This window comes from Neolamprologus brichardi, chromosome 2 (genome assembly GCF_056152115.1).
Source record: "Neolamprologus brichardi isolate AB-2024 chromosome 2, ASM5615211v1, whole genome shotgun sequence".
NCBI lineage: Eukaryota > Metazoa > Chordata > Actinopteri > Cichliformes > Cichlidae > Neolamprologus > Neolamprologus brichardi.
The window spans coordinates 1,484,125-1,509,000 of NC_142105.1; the positions used below are offsets into that span (position 1 = coordinate 1,484,125).

Consider the following 24,876-nt stretch of genomic DNA (forward strand, 5'->3'; position numbering starts at 1 on the left):
AGATCAACAGGATCCCAAGAGCCTGTAACATCGAGTGGCAGAAGAAGTGGCTGATATCAAGAAATATAACCAATGGCTGGACTGAAAGAGAGTACATGGCAGCACAGGAACAAGCTATAAGCACAAGATTGATAGAGGCTGGGGTCTACCACATTAGACAAGCCCCAAGATGACGGTTCTGCCCTTTAGCCCCTCCAGCACATAACAGCAGGGTGCAAGATGCTAGCAGGCAGGGTGTACATGGAACGCCCTAACGAAGTAGCTGACGTAATATACAGGAACATCTGTGCCAGGTATGGCCTGGAAGTCCCACGGTTAATATTCAAAATGCTCCATAGGGTGGTTGGGAATGACCAAATTAAGATCCTGTGGGACGTCCAGATACAGACGGACAAACTGGCAATGGCTGTCCAAGTGGAAAGAAGGCCATAGTGGTAGATGTACCTATACCAAGAGACAGCAACATTAGCAAGAACATGAAAAGCTTGAAGAATGCCAAAGGCAACAAGGCCTGAACATGTGGAGGGTGAAGGCAACAGTGGTCCCCGTGGTAATTCAGTTTAATTCAACTCAGTATTATTTATAGAGCACTAAATCACAACAATTGCTTCATGCTGCTTTATGTTGTATAGTAAAGACACTACAATAATACTGAACAAAAACAGAGAAAAGCCCAACAATCATATGACACCCTATAAGCAAGTGCTTTGGCAACAGTGGGTAAAAGTAAAACTCCCTTTGAACAGGAAAAACCCTGTGAGAGTGGGGTCGCCATCCACAGGAACAGCTTGGTGGTGATGGGAGGAAGACATGACGAGGACATGTTGTGGAAGAGAGCTAGAGATAAATTATAAGTAGAGCTGGGCGATATGAGATTTTTCATTTCAGGCGATAACGATATATATCACGATATAAGCCAAATAACTATATTTGTAAGATTTAAATGTGCCGTTGCTCACAAGTAAAATGTGAAATAATCAGCAGCTTGTTTTGATTTAAATATTTATTTCCCATAATAAGTTCAACAGGGTAGATGTACTTAAGGAACATGAGACTGTTTCAGATAAATAAAGGCAAATATTGCAAACTACACAAAAGGCAGCCGCTAAAGCGTTTAAGTTTCAAAACAGAACAAACGAAACAGACTAAATTGTCAATTCCACTTAGAAACAAAATATTAATTCTAAAAATAAATCTTAGTTTGTTTTACAGCAGAACAAAATTGACTAACTTCTGTCAATATCAAATAAACTGAGAACTAAAAGGAAATTCTCAGTCTCTCCTTGTTGTATAGCTGAGCTTTTCAAACAGTTTTAACAGTTACTTTAGTCTGACAGAAGCTGAATGACGAATTAGCGCTTCCAGTCAGAGACTGAGCATGCACCGCTTTATTGTATTTCCAGACTTGCTTTCAGCACATTTACAGTGCGCGCTACTCTGTTTTTGTCAGACTTGAAACAGCAGAAATATCTTCACACTACAGAACTTCTGTGGTTCTTCCGTTCAACAATCTCTCCGGCGTTGGAACCATCATCTGTTTTCTCTTCGGTAACCTTCGCTCACGCTCTCGGTTGATTGTTCTCTAGTCGGCACACTCATTTCCTCCATTACCCGGGCGGCGCGGCGGCTGGCTGCTTCCCAAACAAATACACATGTGCGGCTTGGCACTTGTGCTGTACGTAACAAGTCACGTGACGTGACGCTGCGGCTGTGATTGGTTCGGCTCTGCGCTACTTAATTTGGATTGGCTGTTCTTTTTTTTTTTAAGAGGACAAAAGAGATGAGGCCTATCGCAATAGTTTAACTTCTCTATCGAGAAAAAGTTATTTCCCAGTACATATCGTTATCGTTCTATCGCCCAGCTCTAATGATAAGTAATACTTAAATGCAGAGTGGTGCGTAAACACACAGCGAGTGAAAAAGAAACACTCTGTAAATCATAACTGAGGATTCAGGGTCACAGGTCAAAGGAAAATTTTAAGATTACTTCAAAAGTAGAGAGGGTGTCTGTCTGCTGAATCCAAACTGGAACAGTCGAACCGTCGGCTGTGGCTTTCCTAGGCAGTGTGACCTGCTGTTCTTTGTAATTGTGAGTAACTGTAACACAGAAACTAGATACAGTTGGTTTACATTCAGTTTGTGAACAGATGTGTGACGTGTGGAGAAAATGTGTGAAGCTTACTGTCCTCCAGTATCTCAACCTGAACTTGATTATGCTGATTAAGGAGGGACACAAATTGTATCCAATACATTTTAAACACGAGATCTTCAGAACAAAGCTTTGCTTTAATTTCTTGAACTAATTTTGAACTCGATTTTTGAAATCGACCGAGTCGTCTACCACTAATCTCTCTAAGAGATTTAGGTTTTTGGAGGCATCTTCTGGCTAACAGATATTGTGAAACACTTTTTTAAACTGTTGAATAAAATATGGATTAGTAAAAGGACTGAGTTGATTCCTGAGCTTGCACTGTAGCCTGAGGAGGAGCTGATGTAGAGGAAACTGAAAGAAGGAGATGGTGCTTGACTGAATCTTTCACTTAGAATTTGAAATATGCCTCCAAGTTTAATCAGCTGAGAGAGCAAAAGACCCGATCATATCTTCATATTCCTGGAACAGTTCTCTGGTCTGTCAGTTCTTCAGTTTGAAAACCAAATGGTGGCGGGTCCCAGGTATTTAAACTCGAGTAGGAGTGGTCTCTTAAGAGGGTCGTTGACCCACTATTGATTATGTGCCTCACACGAGCCAAGGTGTCAAAAATGGCATGGGTCATTACCAGCAGAGGCTTTGGGTCAGAGACCTGTCACATAATAGGATGATGAGATCATCTGATGAACTTGCTATAAAACTATTCAAACTAGTTGCCTCAAAAAAACTAAGTGAAGCTTACTTAAGATGAGTATGTTAGGACAACTTATTCATTGTAAGTATGCAGTACTACTAATAATAATTCATCGGGTAATGTTTATATGTTGATTCATGGTTTTCTTCAGTTTTTGATCCACTGCAGAATATATTTAAGGTTATCTGCTATAAAAAGCCAGAACAGGAAAATCTCCTTCATGTTTTCTGTTTTATCCTCAGTTACTTTGACACAAAGGCCTCTGCTGTGATGCTCACACCTCTGATGAAGTCTCACAAGTGTCAGTACTGAACAATGATCAGAATTATAAAATTTCTGACTGAGTTGAATCGAATCGAATCCACTCGATTATAGAAATCGGTGACGATACCCAGCCCGAGTGCCGGGGTGGGCCTCCCCGACAGAATTGGTTTCCTGCATCGTCGGGAGCACACGCTGGGCTGTCCAAACAGGATCCCACAGTTGTTTATGTTGTAAACCCATTCTGCACAGAGAGGCATATTTTGAATAATGTATTGATAGCAATGTTGAATATTCTTACACATTAAAAAAAGCAACTACACGTAAAATAATTACACTATAAAGATGGTTGGTTTTTCTGTTATTGAAAAGAGGTAGTAGTTTATTTTATTGCGACCTGTAATTTATTGCAGTTTACTTTTATTTGTTTAATTGTTTACAGAAGGTTTGAGGTGGAGGGGGGGGAGTCTCCTGACAGCTAAGATGAGGAAAGCTGACGACGCGTGTGCAGCGCGTGGCTTCACTGGCATTTTGATGCACTTCAAATGTAGTCGCAGTAGTTTAGAGAGTTGCAGTACTACTACATGCATTTTGAATCTTTTCTGTTCAGACTAAAAAATAGTGTTAATAAAGTTATTCTTTATTTTAAGTTGATCTTTATTCATTTCTTTTTAACTTTTCTTTAATGTTAATAAGGATACAATGTTATGCAGAGATGTACTTATACCAGTGATCCTTAACCTTGTTGGAGGTACCGAACCCCACCAGTTTCATATGAGCATTCATTGAACCCCTCTTTAGTGAAAAATAAAATATGATTTTTTTACTGGTGCACAAAATGAGCCATGCATGTCATGGCGGAGGCTCTGCCGAACCCCTGAGACCAACTCACCGAACCCCTAGGGTTCGATCGAACCCAGGTTAAGAACCACTGACTTATACTAACAACTTTATAGACAAATGATAGTATTTATAGTTGCAGGGGAGAGTGGGGGTCGTGAAATGTTTTCTTCTTCCTAAGGGGCCGTAACAGAAAACACTTGAGAAACACTGATTTAAACTAAGATGTCATGTTTAGTAAGGCTAGCCTGGGCCTTTCTTTGTGGCGTTTGCCTGTCCTGCCAGTGTCTGCTCAGCTTCTTTCCAGGCACTCCCACTTCCTCCCAAATCCAAGGATGTCCAGGTAGTGGGGTTAGGTTGATTATTGATTCTAAATTGACCTTCGGTGTTAATGTGAGTTTGAATGGTCGTCTCTATCTCTGTGTTAGCCCCGTGACAAACTGACAACCTGGAATGTGTCAGACTGGTGATCTGGACAACATCCCTGGATGTACCCTGCCCCTCGCCCTATGGTATCTTGTATCGGTTTCAGCGACGCTGTATAAGTGGAAGAGGATGGGTGTGGGAGTGACCAAAGAGGGTCCAGTGGAGTCAACAAGTTTAAGAAACAGGATGTGGGTAACATATTGGAGCGTGGTTGAGTTCGGCGCTGGGTTTGCAGGTTTCATTTCAGTTAATTGGGACAACAAGGGAGTTGTATTTTCTCTTAGACCTTATTTAGAAATAATTTAAAAAAAGTCATTGCAGTCTTTATCTGAAAGAAACTGGTGTACATGGAGGAGAACAATGCTACTCACTGTGTCAATGTCCTTAACAAATAAGAGAAATCCAGCACAGATCTGACAGTAAAGACCTTCAGCTGTTCCATCTACAGTTTGTTGAAGCGTCATCAGGAGTGATCTCAGTCAAGAAGACTCCACAGCATGTCTTTATCCTGTCTTCCTTCTCTCACCCCAACCAATCACAGCAGATGGCCCCGCCCCTCCCTGAGCCTGGTTCTTCTGGAGGTTTCTTCCTGTTAAAAGGGAGTTTTTCCTTCCCACTGTCGCCAAAGTGCTGCTCATAGGGGGTCATATGATTGTTGGGTTTTTCTCTGTATCTATGAAGCGCCTTGAGGCGACTTTTGTTGTGATTTAGCGCTATATAAATAAAATTGAATTGAATTGAATTGTTAAGGAAGAGAATTAGAGGGGTATAGCAAATTGTATAAGAACTGGACTGAAAATCAGTGGCAATCTTAATGGAGTGATGAATCCAAATTTGAAAATTTTGGTTCAAATTATTGTTAATATGTACAGAAATGATGAGGAGGGTACAGCAGTGAGTGACTGCAGACCTCTATAAAAATCAGTGGAGGCATTTCAGTCAGTGGTATTAGGGATCATGTCAAAATTAATAGAATGGTGATTGCAGAAAAGTGCCACGAGACTTTGGTCCATCATCACCATGTAGAGTGGACCGAAACACAAACCAGACAGAACCTGGACCTCGACTGAAGCAGTGTGGGATAGTCCTGGCAGAGAATGGAACAGAAGGCGACTATTGCTGTGAATTAGAGCTGTATAATAAAACAGAATAGATTTGTGCCCTATATACTTAAACTGTATTTCTATATATTTACAGATGTTTCAGTAAAGTGAATCTATTCCCCATTCCCCTTGCAAAGTATAAAGAAATTAAGAGTAATTCAGGACTTTTTCTTATGTTTGCCTCTGATGTTTTTCTCCGCTTCCTTCCCTCGTTTCAGCCTCACAATTTATGTAAAGGCTGCTGTTATACATGTAGAGTTGTGCCTGTTTAACACTTGAACACTTGCTTTGTCATTCTGTTGGAAGCCTGACAGATACACAGAACACAGAGATAGACACACAATCGGATGTAATGGGAGCTCCTCTCGTGCAGCTTCCATGCAACTTTAGATCCATCTCGTCTTTGCTTAGCTATGCTCACAACAGACACACACACCTGTGTTTCTGTGCATATAAAAGGTATTTTTCCTTACTATCTGATGTGTGACACATATTTTAATTCTCACATCTGGCATCTCTTTACAAACTTAAATTTGGAACCATCAGGTTACCCAAGGCCCTGGCCTAGTTTAGGGAGCCAGCCCCTGCAGTCCTAAGCCTTCACTGGCAGGGGCTATTTTTGGTTCTTTCTCTTCTATACACACATACACAAAACCTTACTGTATGTTATCCTTCTCTGTTGGTTTGCTACATACCTACTTCAAGCTCTTTAGAACAGTCACATAGTAAAAGTTAAAATGTTGGCAGCTGGTTAATAGGCAGGTATTCATATAGCAGATTTCTACTCTGAGCGCTCAGACTGGGTTGTGTGATGTTTCAGACGTTACATAATGGGATCATTGCATCTGCCACTGGCATCTTTAGAACTTGCTTCTCATCTAGGAAGAGCGCTTTGTTTTCCTTTGCCAAGAGGAACTCCATAAACTCTCTATAGGCTCCTCTTGTTAGTCAATTTTATTTAATGTTTTTATTTTTATATATGCATAGTTTAAGCGGAGCCTCACAAAAGCACTTAAGACCCAAGGCAACACAAATAACCAAGGAGGCCCCGGGAAGAGCCCCCACAGCCAATGGGCAAGAGCCCCAAAGCGTGAGGTGACTCCACCAGAGGCTGGTAATCCCAGTACACATTGAGGACAGGGCCTCAGGTGCCCAAGAACTGACTGGCACCTGGAAGAGATGAATGTCCCCCAGAACAGCTGGACAAAGCCAGCTCGGTCTCTAACTACCAGCCAACCTCTGCCTACTCGCCAGTGGACTCTAGAGCCGTGGAGATGTGTTCTCTGCTTCCTTTTCCGGCGTGACTGCGCACCAGTGCATAAAGCGAGGTCCATAAAGACACGATGATTGAGTTTGTGCAGGTCAGGACTGTCCAAACCAATCAAGTTCTTCCATACCAGAGTCCTGGATTGACGTTAACTCGATAGAACAGCTTTGGGATGAATTAGAGTGGAGACTTCTGATCCCACGTCAGTGACTGACACAAATGAAGAATGGTCAAAACTCAAACACAGTCCTAAACTTGGTTTAAAACCTTATCAGAAGAGTTGAAGCTGTCACAGCTGCAGAGGGTGACCCAACATGGGCATAAAGGCAGATACGTGAATACTTGGCAATATAGTGTATGTCATGACTCCAACAGAGCAGTTCAAACACCTTCTACAAAACAGCTCTACAAAAATAAGCAGCTGTTTTGTTCAGGGACAAGAGAACTTTTGTACACTAGAGATGTAGAGTTGTTATATGTCTGAGATGACTAGATAATAGTTTGCATTAATTTCAAACTGAGTAGTAGTTGTATTTAAATACTGATTTAAAATTACAACTAAATTTTAAATTAAAACTGTTTTAAATACAATAACAATGATTTAAATTAAATGTGGTATGAATTCCACAAATGTGTGCAAAACTTAATTCAATTCAATTCAATTCAATTTTATTTATATAGCGCCAAATCACAACAAAAGTCGCCTCAAGGCGCTTCATAGATACAGAGAAAAACCCAACAATCACATGACCCCCTATGAGCAGCACTTTGGCGACAGTGGGAAGGAAAAACTCCCTTTGAACAGGAAGAAACCTCCAGGCTCAGGGAGGGGCGGGGCCATCTGCTGTGATTGGTTGGGGTGAGAGAAGGAAGACAGGATAAAGACATGCTGTGGAAGAGAGACAGAGGTTAATAACAGATATGATTCAATGCAGAGAGGTCTGTTAACACATAGTGAGTGAGAAAGGTGACTGGAAAGGAAAAGCTCAATGCATCATGGGAATCCCAGGCAGCCTACGTCTATTGCAGCATAACTAAGGGAGGATTCAGGGTCACAACTTAATAACCCAAATTATCACAGCATGATTTGTACTAAAAACACTGTGTGATATATAGTGGTAAGGCAGACCCCACAATAATAGAAACAATTCCAACAATCATATGACCCCCTATGAGCAGCACTTTGGCGACAGTGGGAAGGAAAAACTCCCTTTTAACAGGAAGACACCTCCAGCAGAACCAGGCTCAGGGAGGGGCGGGGCCATCTGCTGCGTCTGTGAGAGAAGGAAGACAGGACAAGACTATTAAATTGTCCTGCGTATTCTATACCAGGGCTGCATGATTATGATGTGTGTTTGTATTAATATAATTATTCTGGAACAAATACAGGTATTTAAACTGTTATGTATTAAAAAGGTGATAACCTATAAACTGAGTGCCTTAAAACAGGAGTGATAATATGACAGACTGGTTTCTTGGTTCTGTACATGTGTGCAGAGAGACACTGGAAATAGGCATAATAGGTATAACTGGAGCGATAGTCAGAATAAGGAAGAACTGTCCTGTTGTACAGACGGCTGTTAGAACAGAAATCAGAGGAAAGGTGGCGTTGACCATTTTCAGAGATGGCTTTTGGAGCCATGCGCAGGCTTTTATGGTTGCAATCCATCGAACGGACTGACTGGACAGAGAAATTCTTGTCTTTGCAGTGCTTACTTTATATCAGGTAAGTTTTCAGGTTTCTGCGGTTTATTATAGGGAAAAGCAAACTCAGTCATGTAGTTCTGAACTTGTACTGACAGCAAATGCCCAGATAGTGTTGTCAGTGGCTGTTTTATCACGGTAAACACTAGAAAATAAATTTAGCAACAGCCGCATGTTAGCAGACATAGCATGTAAATGTTTAGATGCTATGAGTCGGTTTTAACGCAAGCATTTGATGATGGCACAAAGTAATGGCACTGAATACGAACTTAGCTAAGCCTAACAGATCCTGGAGCTGCAATGTGATGACTGAGTATCCAGTAATCCAGTCTTTGATCCATCATTGTTCATGTATACAACACGGAGCCAGTGTGGAAATAGAAAGTTAATCCCTAATAATATGTCCTTGTCCCTACTTATTTTGATTATAGGTTGAACAGAATAAGAAAGCAAGCTGAAGTCCTCGCTTGCTGCTGTCCTGGGATCCTGCACCATCCTGTCAACAACACACCCTAACTCCTCAGACAGTGTAAAACTTACTAGTACAGCAGCAAGTTTTACTCGTCTGAGCTCTGAAATCCCTCCTTTTGTGATTATGAGACATAACAACCTGCACACTGTTACCAGAGTTTGTTAGGGGTTAATTAGGGTCCAGTAATCTTGATTATTTGATTAGTAAACTGTTGCAAACATCTTGTATTATGAAATAAAACATTCATGATCACTTTAAGATTTTGACTTGGTGTTTTTCAGCAGAAGTTTCCTCTCATACAGGTTGTCGTCTCTTTATTTCAGATAAAGATGGTTCAGTAATAATCAGTAATAAGAGCATTGTCTCTAGGTTTAATGAAGCAGACACTGTCATCTCCAGCATTTAAAGAAACTGGCTTGAAAAATGCCAAAATGTGTTCAAAGAAAATATAACCAGTGCTGCTGTATAATTGATTCCATTTTAAACCCAATAATCTGATTGGCTGAGCCCAGACATGTGGGATAGTCCTATCTTTGTGATTTCAATAAATGAGAAGTGACAGCTAAGTCAGCATTTTAAGATTTCAATATTTCAACATTTTTTATTTTATAAGTATATCATATAAATGTGTGCATGTCTGATGTAATTATCACATTATTTCACCAACTGAACAGTTGAATAGTTGAACATGTCCCCTTTATTTAAAAGTGAGACAAAATGCAGTATACTCCTGGATAAAAGTTACTGAGGTTGATTTTTTTTCTCTGACTAACTTTAATACTGTGTTTGCCAGGATACACAATAAAAAATGTCAAACATTCACAGACCAGTGTTTGCATTTGATAACCATTTTGTCAAATGACAACATTTTGACAGAAAAAGCAACATTATTGTCTAACGCTTTCACTCGTAGTGGTCACTACAGTGGCTATTCAAAGGCTGTTTTCTTGTATATGTGTCAGTGTTGATGGTATACTTGCACAGAAACACATACACAGTGTATATTATTTATTCGTTTGTCAAATTCATAAGTCAAACGGTATGTTTATGGGCTCAAATTGCGGTCATAAATAGTTTGTACTTGTAAATCAGTTTTGTATGTGTAAAAAGAATTTGTGTGTGTACTTAGCCAAAAAATGTGTGTGAAACTTTGCACTCAAGTTTCAAGTTACAAGTTTTTGACCCTGTTTTTCTTCCTTTCATCTGATTGGCCAATGTCATGTCAATCACAAATGTAACTATCCAATCGGAGAACAGATGGGTTTGGCTATTGGAGGGGTGCTTTATACTTCTATCAAAAGTAACTCAGTTACTTCAAGTTAGTCGTTACTTTCAAAGTAACTTTGGTTTTACTCAGAATTCTCTTGTTAATGTGTTGCTTCTGTAACTGGATACCCAGCACTGCCAGTCTTCTAGCTTGCTTATTTGCCACAGTGCACTGTGCCACCTACCAATAGAAAGGAAAAAATGATGTGCATATTTCCACGAGAGAAATCCCACACCTGGACCGCCGTTGACCGCCGCCATGATTCTAGCCTACGTCACAGCGTCATGTGCGCTTTTTACATCCAACACAAAAACTGCAGTCGTGGTGCTTTGATTGTACTCAGAACTCTGAAATTCTGCTTTCTGAATATGAAGGTAACACCAGACTGCAGATGAGCTGCATACAGGGCTGGACTGGCACAAAAAATCTGCATTTTGACTAGAGACCGGCCGCCATTATAGGAAAATCATAAAGCCTTTGAATGAAAACAAACACTGTTGTGACAGTGATGTTCACTGTTCTGATGGTATATATGCATCAATCTATCAATCATTTGTTGTAAGATTCAGATAATTATTTTTTTAAAGTGAGACATTTTAAATGAGAATAAGAAAGTAAAGTATTTCTTTGTGCCCCCCTCTCCCTGCTAATGCCCTACCTGGCCCCCTGGCAACACTTTGCTAGACCCGCCCCTGCACAGTTACCAGCTGTCAGCTACTTAGAAAAGGATCCTGGTGTTATTTGTCTCTCAGAAACAGTTCATAACTTCAACTCATTCATGTCACCTAAAAGGTAAACCTGTTTCTCCATCAGCTGTTCAGCTCTGATGATTCAGTAAGGACATCTCCTGGTTTCATCTTCATGTTTCCTTCTCACCACATATCCAAACCATCATGACCAGCAGCTTTACAGCTGTGGCTCCAGCAAACATCAGCTGATACTAGAAATTAATATCAAATAAATTCTAACAACAGCTGATCAAGCTTAAACGTGCTGCTGTTGTTTAGCGCAACATCGCTGGTTTCCTCTTTCTGGCTCAAAGTGGGCGATAAACAAACAAGAGAGACGATCAGCTGATCATTGATCAGTTTTAAACTGTGTTCCTTTTCACCTCAATACAAAACGCGTAATATTTTCTCTGAATACGAGACGATTACATTTTTACAGGACTGTTGGCAACTCTACAGACTAACCTTATGAACAAAATAAAGTTCAACATCAGTAACATCATAGCACCACCCAGCTGTTTAGAAACTCCATCATGCTAGCTAGTACCCAGCATAACGAAAATAAACTGCACCTAAACTTGGTTAGGCCACGTCTTGTACAGCTCTGTTTTATGTCCATGCCTCTGGCTCAGCAGCTGCAGCACACAAAGCTCAGCTGACAAATGTCAGTATTCGATGTCCCTTGTGTTGTCCTCGGGCTAAAAATGGTCCCTAGGTGAATGTGGAACAAGTATATGGGAATCCCGAGGACAATGACTGCATAGGACAAAGTTTGTAAGCATCTAAAGATTTACAAGCCGCAAATTTTTCCTTTTTCCTTTCCGTTTCTTTTTAACAAGGCACACAAATATGTCGGGCCCCTGTAACCTAGGCCAGTTGGACCTTTGACCCACTGAACCGAGAGTGAGTACGGGTCAGGAAACATCTTCCCATTGCTAAAGCTTAGTTTATCAGTGGGCACCGGTAAATGATTAAGTAAATGGACGAAACAAACCTGGTTTTAAACCTAGCCGGTGTCATCAGCGTTAAGTGATGACACTGGTAGCAACAGCTGTAACTTTCTGTCACCAATTAGGCTCCACCCACACAATATGTAATCAACATTTACACACATCGGAATGGTCAATGGAATGCAATTGGTTGGTGATTTCATTGTGCCAGCTGGATGGATGCACAGAAGTGTTGTATGCTTGCTTTTATGTTAGCAACTGCATTGATTTTCTTGGCATTATTTTATACTGCAGAATATGTTGGTGTGTTTTCAGGTGGTGGAGTAAGTTTCAGGCGGTGCAGACATGGCTCCACAACACTCTGCAGATCATTTCTACTCGCATCAGTTCTGCTGAATCCAAAGTATTTCCAAACAATGGCTGATTTTCCAAGTTTTTCTGCCGTGCCAGATATTTCAGTTTTCTCGTTTGTCTTAATGCGGTGTTACTTGTCCAGACAAGTCCAGCAAACTTCACATTGCAACATGCAGGAACTGGGATTGACATGCATCCCCCATGCAGGCAGTGATGGAGCGCCTAATATTCATCTGCGTTGTATTCTGTTGGGGAGCATGCATTTTCACTGCTTCTTAATATGTTCATTTAATTGTGGGAAGCCAAAATCATGGTAGAGAATTGGTATCATCATATTAGTCTCATACTTGTAGTGTAGGCTACTTTGAATTTACCAGATGTGACGATCGTTCTTAGAAAATGTTTAACATATTTACTTTGAAATCTTCGGTGTATGTGCAGTTATTCTGGAGTTTATTCAGAGTTGACTCTGACTGAATAATCGTAATCGTATGTGTGCGTGTGTGTCAGTGCTGCAGCACTGCAGCTGGGTTCTGGTGTGACCCAGTTAGGACACTAAGGATTGATGTAGGACACACACACACACACACACACACACACACACACACACACACACACACACACACACACACACACACATAGAGCAGAGCAGGCTTCTATGTCTGCACTTCTATAGCAACAAATGTCTACTGCAAAGTATTAGCAACAAAGAGCAACTTGGGATACGTTGTCATGGCAACCTTCTCAGTAGCCCGCCCACAACTGGAATGTCAGCATGCATGCAGTGACGGAAGGGCTAAAAAACACTGGTGCAGAGTGAGGCAGTGTGTGATTGGTCACACCCCCTTGTCTTTGTGTGGTGCAGAGGATTGTGGGTAGCCTTTGACTGAACAGTGTGTGTGAAGAGTGGGGGCGGGGCTGTGCCTGTGTGAGTAGAATAGAGGAGCATGATGCCTGTGTAATAAGAGAGGAGAGGGGGAGGAGCAGTGTGTGTGTGTTTGGAGGTAAAAGGAGGATGAACTGCTGTGTGAGGCAGCAAGGGGAGAGATTTGCGTTAGCGTTAGAAGCCACAGGCCGCAGCTTTCCAACTGGATTTAAATTCTCAGAAGGAAGTGGATAATATCAGCTAAGGTATGAATCTGCCTTTACTTTATCTGTTTGGTTTTTTCTCCTCCTATTTTTATCACTGGCCTCTTCACAACTTGCTACCTTATGAAAGGTAGCATTATAGCATGGTTTAATGTTATAGAATAATTAGATGGGACAAGATTACACGGATAAGGAATAAGGCATACATGCTGCAAGAAGGATAATGGAGGTTTATAAAGAGCATTAGAAGTGGAGGGGGTGTGGTTTAGTGCTGTGGACAAAGGAGGCTGGCTGATTGTACGTGTCTCTGACTGTGGTGGCAGTAAACAATCAGTGTTCAGTAATTTGTCTGTACTACTGTCTCTTTTCTTACCCAGCTACACTGCTTCATGCAGCTGCTCGCTGATCTCTTTTTTAGCATCCTGGTTTTTCTCTGAAGATGTCTCCTGTATATGATTTGTCCTCTGATTTTACTGATTAGCTCTGTGTCCCTACCTGTCTGCTATTAGAAAGTTGTAGTAGCAAGAAGAGAGAAGCGCTGTAAGCTAACAGCAGCTACTTCAAAATGGCTAATCTTTACCAGTGACTGGACCAAAAACTACAGCAGATGCACAGTTAGGGAAGGCTGATGCTTTTACTCAAAATTAATGATGTATTTCTTTTAATAGATTGTGATCTGGCTAAAACTAGTTATCAACTATGCTAGTCATTTTCATTCTACTGGAAAATACAATAGTAGTCATGGGAGAAAACAGTATTAGTGATAGGAGTGCTGATAGGAGTTATGGAAATTGCTAAACTACCACAAGCACATAAACACTACTACCTGAAGAAGTACTCATAAAAAGAACTAGTAGAATTAGTAGAACTGCATAGTAGTGATCTAATTGGATTGTTATTTTTATTTGTTAAAGCGACAGTCCACAGTGCTATCTTGTGTTTTAACCAGCCTATGAAAGCAGTAGAGAAACACATTTACCATCATGTTAGCTGCTCCAGTGACGAAAGACACATTTTTAAGGTAGGATATTTGCCAAAAGCAGAAGATTGAAAATAAATGATTGAGGTGCACCTTCTTAAAACATGTGGACTCTGTTCAGGAGGAAGATCAAGGCTTCTTCTAATTGAAAGGTTGGTGGTTAGGGCTGGAAAGAAGTGGTTCTTGTAGAGATATGGACAGTACTTTTTTTGCACATAAGGACAACAGTGTAAAGGTAAAGTGGGAACGGTATCCAGGACAGAAACAGACAACTTCAGCTGTTTGCAAGCCTCTGTGCACACAGCATGCTGACACAAAGCTAGCCAAGAAACCAGAGTGATGTTAAAGCAGGGTGAGCACTGACCCCAGCCCAGCAGCTAGACCCTAAACAGGTAACAAATGGATGCAGTCTCCCTTTCTACATGCTCATGTTTCTAAAGCAGACCAATGTGGCAATTAAGTCTCTTTGTGCTGTTTTTTCTCTTTGCTTTGTGTTCATATCTACGAGAAAGAGTGTATGTGTGTCCTCATTAGGATGTGTTGGTGTTTTGTTAAATGGTCATTATGAGATTATGTTTGTCAGGTCATTTTATGGAGAAACACTAAGGTAATGTAATGAGTAATGTAGAAATTACTTTCTCCTGTGAGGAGAAAAATCCTGCCAAGTATTTACTAAGAAAAGTGTTCTGTGTAATATGTGTAATACATTACTTTTTTTAGGGTAATGACCCCAACACTGTTCTCAACAAAAGGGGTATTACTAAAGTCTAATTACTAAAGTGGAGCCAATGAGAATCGATAAGAGAATTGAATCAATAAGTGATATCAATAATGGAATCAAAATAGCTAAGTTCTTATCAATTCCTATCTCCACCGGAGATTGGAATGTCATAGTGGGCAGAATTTTTCCCGCTGACGTGTTTGTGAACCCATGAACAGGAGCACAACAAACTTGGCAAAGCATCTTGAAGAGCAACACCCAGGTTTTTATGAGGACTTCAGGTCAGTAAAGTTCCCGTTTCAACAAGATTTAATTATTAAAAACATCTCCAATCTTGACATTTCCTCATTACTGAATATTCCAGAGTTAGTAGTATTATAACAAAGTGAAAGCAGTTGGGACTGACAGCAACTCAGGTCACCAAGTGGTATGCCACGTAAAATCCCAGAGAGGAGTCGGTGGATGTTGTGGGGCACAGTGTGCAGAGGTCGCCAACTTTCTGCAGAGTCAAATTGCTACACACCTTCAAACAGTGCGCAGGACTCCATGGAATAGGTTTCTATGGCCAAGCAGCTCCATCGCCATGCACAGTGCAAAGCATTGGATGCAGTGGTGTAAAGCACGTCACCACTGGACAAGTGTGGAGTTACCAGTACTTGTCTGACTGCATTGTGTCAAATGTTACGTTTGGTGGAGGGCAGTTATGATGTGGATTGTTTTTAAAGGTTGAGCTCAGTCTCTTAGTTCTTAGTTAGTGAAAGAACTCTTAACGCTTTGGCATACCAAGACATTTTGGACAATTTCATGCTCCCAACTTTGTGGAAACAGTTTGGGGAAATCCCTTTCCTGTTCCAACATGAAATGTCTATATGGCAAGGGCCTGGGCCTGATCGATAAACCCTGTGAATTAAGCATTTTGTTGTCACTCAAATTGTAGATTTGAAGATCACTACAGTACCTCTGTAGTGATTTAATAACCTAAAAGTTATTTTCATTTGTTTATTTGCACTACCTGAGTGAATAATTATCCTAGTGTATTATTTTTTGAACTATGTAAGACAACTTGAATAGCTAACTGCTAAATGCTAACTGCTAAATGCAGAGCCAAGTAATCGATTCCTAGCTGCTCCAGTCTGCATGTCAAAATATCCTTGGACAAGGATACCCTGTATGTTATTCTAATCTTTATTATGGTATCTTTTCTTTTTAAATCCCTTTTAATCTTTTGTGAGAATTCTGCTGTGGACAAAGACTACTAGTGCTCAAACTCTCAGCAGGAACACACATCCAGACGTTCCTTGAGTAGTTAGATCTAAGTACAGTTTCTATATTCTGTTCTGTTAAACGTTGTCCTAATTATCTGACAAATCCATGGAAAGACCATTAATCAGATTAGACTCTGGTCCTACTTACCTTTCAGTATTCTGCAAATGTCATAGTTACATTGTAATGTTTTAATAACTGAGCTTTAAAACGTACCGCCTATGAACAGTGGTAATAAAAGAAAAAGAGGCCGACGGTGATCACTGACTTTTTTTTAGTGGCTTGTTTAGATTAAATGGAAGAAGATACAAAGCATTAAAAACACAACAGCCTGAATAAACACAGAGTAGTTTGGACTTGGAAGCAGGATTCATAGTCATCACTTAACAATCGGATATTTTGGAAGCCCTCAGCCTTTTCTCCTTGTTTCCCTTCTTTAAGAATGGCTTCTTGGTAGCTGCTGATCCGCTGAAACCATTTCTGACTAAGTTTTGGTCAACAGCAAATGGATCAACTGAAGGCAGATAAATCTCTGTTTCTGTTTCAGGTTTTTGCCTGATTTTTCTTATTTCTTAATGACTTTGAGATACTCTTCTGCTGTAGGTAGATTTTATGCTTGCTGCTTTATCTTTTTTGTTTTGGCCTCCGGTTGTCCAGCTTCCTCAAGTGTTTAAAAGAGACTCCTCACACAATTTAAGGACACCTCAGGTTTTTGGCTAATAGCTCCTTGGGATACACCTGATGGCGTAAACATACTTTTCAAACGGTGTTATCTTTGGTGATACTTCACAGATTCAACTAAAACATTGGAATAAATGATCTGTTTTGGTGACAGGATGGTAATGCAGTGCCTAAAGACACATTTTCACAGGACTTCAGAAAGCCTGAAGAGCTGTCCAGACACATGACTTTTTATTTGATATATTTCTGAGATGTTTTGTTTTGTATTGTGCAGTTTAGGAAACTTGTCACTTAACCGTTTTCTGTCTTTTCACAGGTGATGTGTCACCGATCAGTATGTCCCCCATCAGCCAATCGCAATTCATCCCTTTGGGAGAAGTTTTGTTATTGGCTATCTCTGCTATGAACTCTGCCCATAAGCCTGTCACTCAGGAGGCCTTAACTGAACACCTGCAGACATGTTTTCCAGGTAACACCAGCCTCAGTCAGCACTGTCTGTAAACTCTTGTCTACTCAGTCACAGTTACAGGTTCAAGTAACTGTCTTTCTTATCACCTTCTTATTCCTTAATCTATCCAAGCACTCACACTACATTTTGAAGTGTCTGATTTTTCTTTTGCTTTCTAAAGGTGAGGATAAGTCATTTTATCTCAAGTGTTAAAGATTTGCCTGTGCAATATTTGGCATTTTTCTAAATGCAATTCCAAGAGGTTTTCCACCCCAAACTTGTTATCAGTTAACCTTTTAAAAATGTAAATGTGTCAGTGATATATCCCCCCTCGCCCCTGTGGGGCGGTCCTTATCCTTCAAGCTCAGGTCCTCTACCAGAGACCTGGGAGCTTGAGGCTCCTCCAGCAGATCCCAAGAACAAAATCCGAGATCTCTTTCCAGAAGAGCGCAGTCCTAGGAACAGCTAAGATACCGGACCCTCGAGCTTTCAGGCCTCTGGTAGAGGACCCGAGCTGGAAAGAAAAAGACTGCCCAAGTTTTATATCACTTTGACCTCCGACATGACAATGACCCAAAACACACTTTGCTCATGGTGAAGAACTACCTTCAGAAAACCAAAGTAAACGTTATCTACTGGTCTACACAAAGCTCTGAGTTGAAACCCGACAAAAATCTGTTGGTTGAACTGAAGATCAAGAGATTCACCAAACAGAAGGGACCTGGGATTGCTCAGGAGATGTGTGTGTGAGACTTGTTGAACACTACTACAAATGACTGCAAGCTTTTATCTAGCACAAAGGATACACAGCTGACTGTTAGTATCAGGGGGGCTAATAATTTTGACCCAGGTAGTTTTTGTGAAATCATTTTGCTCCTGTGGGCAAAATAAAATAATGTAAACATCCAAAATAAAAAGATAATATATGCATTTTTGTCCTGAATGGAACATGTAAGCAAATCTAACCAGTTAAGGTGTAAAACAGTTAACCTGAAACCCAGTTATACTTACTTCCACTTTTTTCTGTCACCACTTTGTGCACACATACACAATGACTTGACTGTATCACACGCTCCAAATTTGTCTATTGTCTCAGTGAGGTGGACAGTGAGATTCGATGTGGTAGTAAAGTATGACACAGCTGTGTCTCTCCCGGTGTAGCTCAGAAAGTGTTGTTTATGAGCAACAAGAGTCACTTACTTTAATCAGCTTCTTAAGCAGTCGAAAAATGTCGGATTTATCTGCATTATGTCTTTACAAATGAAGCATAAAGTGTTTATTTGTCTTGTAACTGTCTCCTCAGTTTTTGTCATAAGGCTTGTTATGGAATTTTTCATTATGTGGAGCGTTACTTATGTATTTCTTTATGTTACCTTTGGCTTGTAATATGGTAAGCATTTGTAATTCAGAAAAGTTACCATGCAAGAGATTTATTGACTTATTAACTTGAGAATTTGTGGGAAATTTGCACACCACCCTGTGCTGGTTTTTTTTTTATTGTAGATACATTCTATCTGAAAGATCTGTTTCTTGTGTTGTAAGCTTCCTGCTTTTATAATCTGGGGCCAGAGACAGGTGAGGAGCATTAAGCTCCACCGCCTGGTTCTGACCAAGGCTTCCCTCGTTAGCGAGTTAAAGAGCGGTTGAAGATGTTCTGTCTTGTCTTGTGTTCTTCATGAGGAATAAGTCTCTAAACTAGTGGGCCTGTGGTAACACAGACCCAACACATGAGGTCTACACATCCTCGTCCTTCTGCTGTGTTGCACATGCAACAATTACAGGGAGAAAATTGCTGTTGCTTTATTATTTATTCGTTATTTCTAGTCTCTTTAACATTATTATTATAGGCAATTTGTTTGAAACATTTTAGATCAAATTAGATAATAGAGTCAATATATATTCCTATAGTGACATGTTTTTATTAAAGCCCCAGCAATTTATCAGCTGGCCAGTATAATTGGTTGATATTAGACATTTGGGGAAATCTCAGCATCAGCATTTATAAGACTGGATAAATGAAAATGTAAAAACTGCAGAAGAAAAGGTAAAAACATCTCAACCATGTTACGAGCGTGTACTGCGAATCTTGTCTGCTAGAAAGTACTTTTCTTGTTGACAACACACATTTGGAATACCAGAAATACAACACCAGCAGAGCTGGGCAGAGCATAAACAAGTCAATAAATCCATCAGGCTTTATTCCAGAAAGTTGATGCTGTTCATCTGGACGTAGCTTTTTCAGTCACTCTAAAGAAATGTGACTTGGACGAGTGACGAAACGTTTCTCCCACTGAAAACGTCCAGATGCACAGAATCAACCATTTGGGCTTTCCTTATCTGGATGATTGAGCATGCATGAAGACATCAGACTTTGTTATTACCACATTTCACAGTCCTAATAACCAGTTTGAATTGGCAACATTTAATGTGTTGTGACTGCACGCTAAATCTGCACACTGCATCTCCACACCTGACATGAGGGAGCTGCAGACAGGCAAAAGCAAATGCAGCTGAAAAATTCAGATACATCTTGAAATGCATTAAAGAAAGGACCTGGTATGTTTTGAAATTTCCTGGTAGAGTGTTGAAGTACATGTCTTATTTTTTGCAGTTTTAAACAAGACGTGAGGTCATATGACCACTGTTTTCTGAGTGGGAGGGGCAGCTTCCATTAGAACTGCCCTCCTGGCAAACCAGGAACAGAACAATAGCGCCTGTCTTAAAGGCCAGCAGAGACACTTCATCCACTCCAAAGAGAGCCATTAGGGGATTAGGTGGTGGGCTCAGAATCCTAAACAGGGAGTGAAAAACCTCCAGAACTGACCGAGACTGCTGAAGCCTCACTGATATGTACTGGTCTTGTCCCAATGTTGCATCCATCACAGTATGGAATGATTTCTGGATAGATACAAGATAATCTGGATTGTGAAAATTGGGCGGGTAAGGAAAAAGTTGCCAGACTGATAACTATTAAAAATATGTGTTTAAACACTATAGAGGCTGGAAAATAGGGCTGGGCGATATGGCCTAAAATCCATATCATGGTATAATTTGAAGCACATGCAGTAACGATATATATCACAATATATTCTTTTCTTCTGTATAACGTATTTTCCACACTATAAGACACACTTAAAATCCGTTAATTTTCTCGAAAATCGACAGTGCACCTTATGTATGAATTCTGGTTGTGCTTACTGACCTTGAACCGATTTTATGTGCTACACGGCGCTCAAAAATCTTTCAAAAAATGTTTTAGTGCGACTTTGGTTGCTACGAAGCTGCACCACTTGATGGTCAGGAGCCTCGCTGAGTAATCTGGGTCCTAAACTCCGTCTGCTTCAGGTCCCAAAGTCAAACGAACACTGCGACATCACTGAGAGTTAAAAACTGTCTAAATACTTTTATCTTTAATAAAATCATCAGCGTTGCTGCTTTACCAGGTGTAACAATTAAGTTTAACATCCAGGCATCCATGAAAACAGAATTTATTAAATTTAATGGAGTTAGAAGTTACCAGGAAGTTAGCTCGCTAGTTTCCACCTAAACATGATATAGCATGTTCTGACTGAGAGATTTCTGAGAAAATTCAAACGTACAGCTCTGCTATCACTTCCAACATAAATGAAGACAGAAAACTAAACAGCAGTGACGTTTGCAGGGTTACTGAAGTTGATAAAAGTTAACGTGAGGGATTCTGGTGGTCAGGGACAAATGCAATCGCATAGCAGGATGCTATACACGGGCCAAACTTCAGTCAGGAGAACAACTGAGATAATCCATCCACAATACGAGGTTAGTCATTAAAATACTGCAACAACATGGGAACAGAGCAGCTACCAGAGAATTCAGCATTAATGAATCAATGGTACGGAAGTGGAGGAAGCGCAGTTTTTGGCTTTCCCCATATTTCAAAAGTGCTTCATCTCTTTGCTATGACTGTCGCCCGCCATAATTTGCAGATGATAATGGTTGTAGCCGCTGCGATGCTTTCGACCAGAACAGGTGCAGCTTGATGACATCATCAACATGCTCTATTGCGATAGAGCGATATAGTCAGAATCTCTACCGTTGGCCAAATTTAATCGTTTCTACCATATACCGTTTATACCGCCCACCCCTACTGGAAAAGTTGCTAACTATTAGACTAAAAGGTTGCTGAGGTTGCCAGGTTTGTCAGAGCTGCAGTTCTCTTTCAGATTTAAACATTAAAGGAAGTTTGCTATTCTATCTGTAAGTTTGCTAATAGCTAAAACAGAATAGATGTTAGTGAGTCTCAGGTGTGGGACTTGATTGACCAGAGGGCAGCGGCTCAAACAGGTGGTGGGTGGGGTGCAGCAGGTCACCTGTGATGGCCCTGGTTTTCCTGAGACAGGGGGATCTAGCGATGGCAGCCAATGATTTTTTTGGGCAGTGTTAATTATCCTCTGCGCAGCCTGTCTGTTCTCAGTTGTGGCCCCTGTGTACCAAAAACCCTGGCAGTAGGAGACCAAACTAGGGGGCTGTTGTGATCCGATGCTGAGTGACAGTGCGGGGGAAGATGTGGGGGCAGAATCAGACTGGTTGAGGCTGGTTTGTGAAGAAGTTTTTGATCCAGGAGCAGGTGGTGTGCTGAGACACTATCCACTCAAATGACTATAGTCGTGAGGACTATGTATGTATGTAGTCATTGACAATGTCTATGCCAGTGTTTTGGGGGATGGGGGATCCACTGCGAATTTGAGGCTGCTTTTGGGGGTCAGGGGGCTCTGGCCTTTGGAGTTGATGAGTGCTTGGATCCCTCTCTACACCTAGAGGGGGTTATTGTTGTAGAGGAGGCCCTATATCTTCCTCCTGCCTCCCACCTTGGCCTGTTTGGTGCCCCTCCTCTTGGCTCTTGCATTGCTGTATAGAGACCTGTCCCTCAGCCTGAAGGCCGAGTTTCAAGTTGGGATCTGAGCCTGGACTCCACTCATCATCCAAGGTTTTCGGTTAGGAACAACTGTTACTGTCACATTTTCTACACATTTCAAACATGCCTTATTTAAAGCCCACAGCAACAATATGGACGCCCTCCGGGTGCTCTCTGCTGTTTGCTGATGGAGGTGATTGCTGTTCCTGACAATAACGGGCGTCTCACAATCTCAGCTTGGGTGCTGTCGGCCCAGTCTGAAGTAGAGTCCGAGTTCAGACTGAGGCCGATGTCTGATTGTTCCTGATAAATTAGGAAGACGGAACCAAAAGGCATAAAAAACATTTTTATGCCTTTTGGTTGCGTCTTCCTACAACGCACTGATCACTTTAATTTATCAGGAACAATTAGACATCAGCCTCAGTCTGAGATCCGAGTGTCGAAATTGTGGACACAACAGGAAGTTGTCATTGAGTGTAGTGAGCATTTGATCACCTCCAAACCAGCCAGAATGATTGAATGAAGCTGAATGAATGCTCATGTGCCACAGTGATTATAATCAATCAGTTATACATCTGGGTTATGGTTATGGTTGGGTTTTTGCCTTATAATATAAAGCACCTTGAGGTGGCTGTTATTTGATGATTTTGCTGTATATAAATTAAACTGAATTGAAATGAGTTGAATAGATCTCATTCTCATTCATTGAAAGATTCTTTGAAACACATCACCCAGGTTTTTCTTCCCACTTATCCGGGCTGGGTGACTGGGGCAGCAGAGAGGTCCAGACTTCTCTCTCCCTAGCCACCTTCTCCAGGTTATTTAGGAGAAGACTATCACGTTCCCAGGTCAAGTGAGAGATATAATCTCTGCACCATGTCCTGGGTCTGCCTCCGGGCCTCCCTGTAGGACATGCCTGGAACGCCCAGGAGGATCTTGTCAGATGTCAGAACTACCTCAACTCACTGCTTTTGATGTTCAAGAGTAGCAGCTCTATTCTCAAATGACTGAATGTGCACACATTAATGGAGATACAATATACGCTACTTTTCAAAAGTTTGAGAACAGCCCAGTTTTTCCAGTTATTTATTGCAGTTCAAGTCGTTCAAGTCCAATGAACAGCTTGAAATGGTACAAAGGGAACTGTGAGAGTTTTAAAACAAAGGTAAGGTTACCCAAGGGTGGGATCTAAAACCTGCATGACACCAGCCCTCGAGGCCTGGAGTTCAACACCCCTTAACAATTTAAAATCTGCTCTGCAGCAATGGAGGTTGATTAAGCCTTGAAAGATGGTGCTACGAATTCCTACAGGTGTTCCAACTTTTCTAGATTACTTCCAGCCCCCTCTGTCTGCATAAAAGCAGTGTTGAACACACTGTGGTACCAGACCCTCGTGAGCATCAGTTGAACAGTATTGTACTGCAGAAAGTAGAGTGTTGCTACAGAAATGGCAAGAAACAGACAATTAACGGTGGAAGAGAGACAGACCATCATAACACTTATAAATGTAGGTCTGTCCTACAGAGAACCTGCAAAGAAAGTCAAGGTGTCAGTGAGTCCAGTTTCCTTCATCATCAAAGGCTCCCTGAACCAGAACAGCTACCACAGCATTCTGCAGCACCATGCAGGATCCTCTGGTATGCACCTAGTTGGTCAGGGCTTCATCCTACAGCAGGATAAAGACCCCAAACAGTCCAAGCTGTGGCAGAACCACCTCAGGAACAAAGAACAAGATGGTGAGCTTGGAAACATGGAGGTCCAGCACAGTCTCCAGACTTAAACCCCACCAAGCTGGTTTGAACTGGACAGAAGAGTGAAAGCAAAGCAGCTACAAGGTCCACATTCATGGGAACTTCTGCTACAGATATGGGAGAAGATTTGATTTCTGTTGTAGAAAGAAGCCACGGCTGTGTTCAGCTGTTATCTGACAAAGAAGGCAACTTTGAGTCGGAGTTTAGTCTATAAATTGATTCCACAATTTATTTATTTATTTCACTCTAATTTCTTATGTGTCCTATGCTTTCATTTCAAAATGCAATGAGACATTGCACTCCCTGATAACGACTGTATGTTGACTGTTCTTCCCACTCTACGCAAGGACACCTGGGTTGGCTGGTAGACTGTTTACTTAGCCTGGCAGGGCGAAGGACACTGTCTGAACTATGGACACGCACACACATACACTTACACTGATAAGCACTCACTCATCCCCCCTCCCCTTCCAATGCCTTCAATGCTTGTAGCCTCCTGGGAACACGAGGCGGGTCTGGGCCCGCGCTGGAGAGTCGGCGCAGTGGCAGGATGGCTGCTGTGTTGCCTGGGATTACTCCTCATCCCCTACCCACCCCTGTTGCTGGTCACGTGCTCCATAATGTTGTATTGTGGACATTTATGTGCTTTCTGTGCAGAGGAGTTTTTTTTGTTTCCTGTTCTCATGCTGTCCTCCTGTAGCCCAGCATGAGTAGAGGTCTCTTTTTTTCCTCTTGTACTTTCCCATTGTAGTGTACATTTCAGTGGTTTTTCTGTAATGCAACTGTTCTCTGACTTGTATCCCCATGTGACGTCTGTGTTGTGTGTGTGTAAGGTCAG

The 24,876-nt window shown here is 41.2% G+C and overlaps 1 protein-coding gene across 2 annotated transcripts in view; it reads left to right on the forward strand.

Annotated features, from left to right (window-relative positions):
* The window catches only part of LOC102798574 (storkhead-box protein 2-like), a 46,689-nt gene that overhangs the window by 5,091 nt on the left and 16,722 nt on the right, over positions 1-24,876 (forward strand). Inside the window, exons 1-2 of one of the 2 annotated variants that reach the window (XM_087845794.1) lie at positions 13,170-13,346; positions 17,265-17,417. In XM_087845794.1, coding sequence (XP_087701920.1) covers positions 17,285-17,417 — 133 coding nt within the window. In that variant the 5' untranslated portion in view covers positions 13,170-13,346; positions 17,265-17,284. Of the gene's footprint in view, positions 1-13,169; positions 13,347-17,264; positions 17,418-24,876 lie in introns of those variants that run through there. The other variant, XM_087845786.1, reaches the window with a different exon arrangement.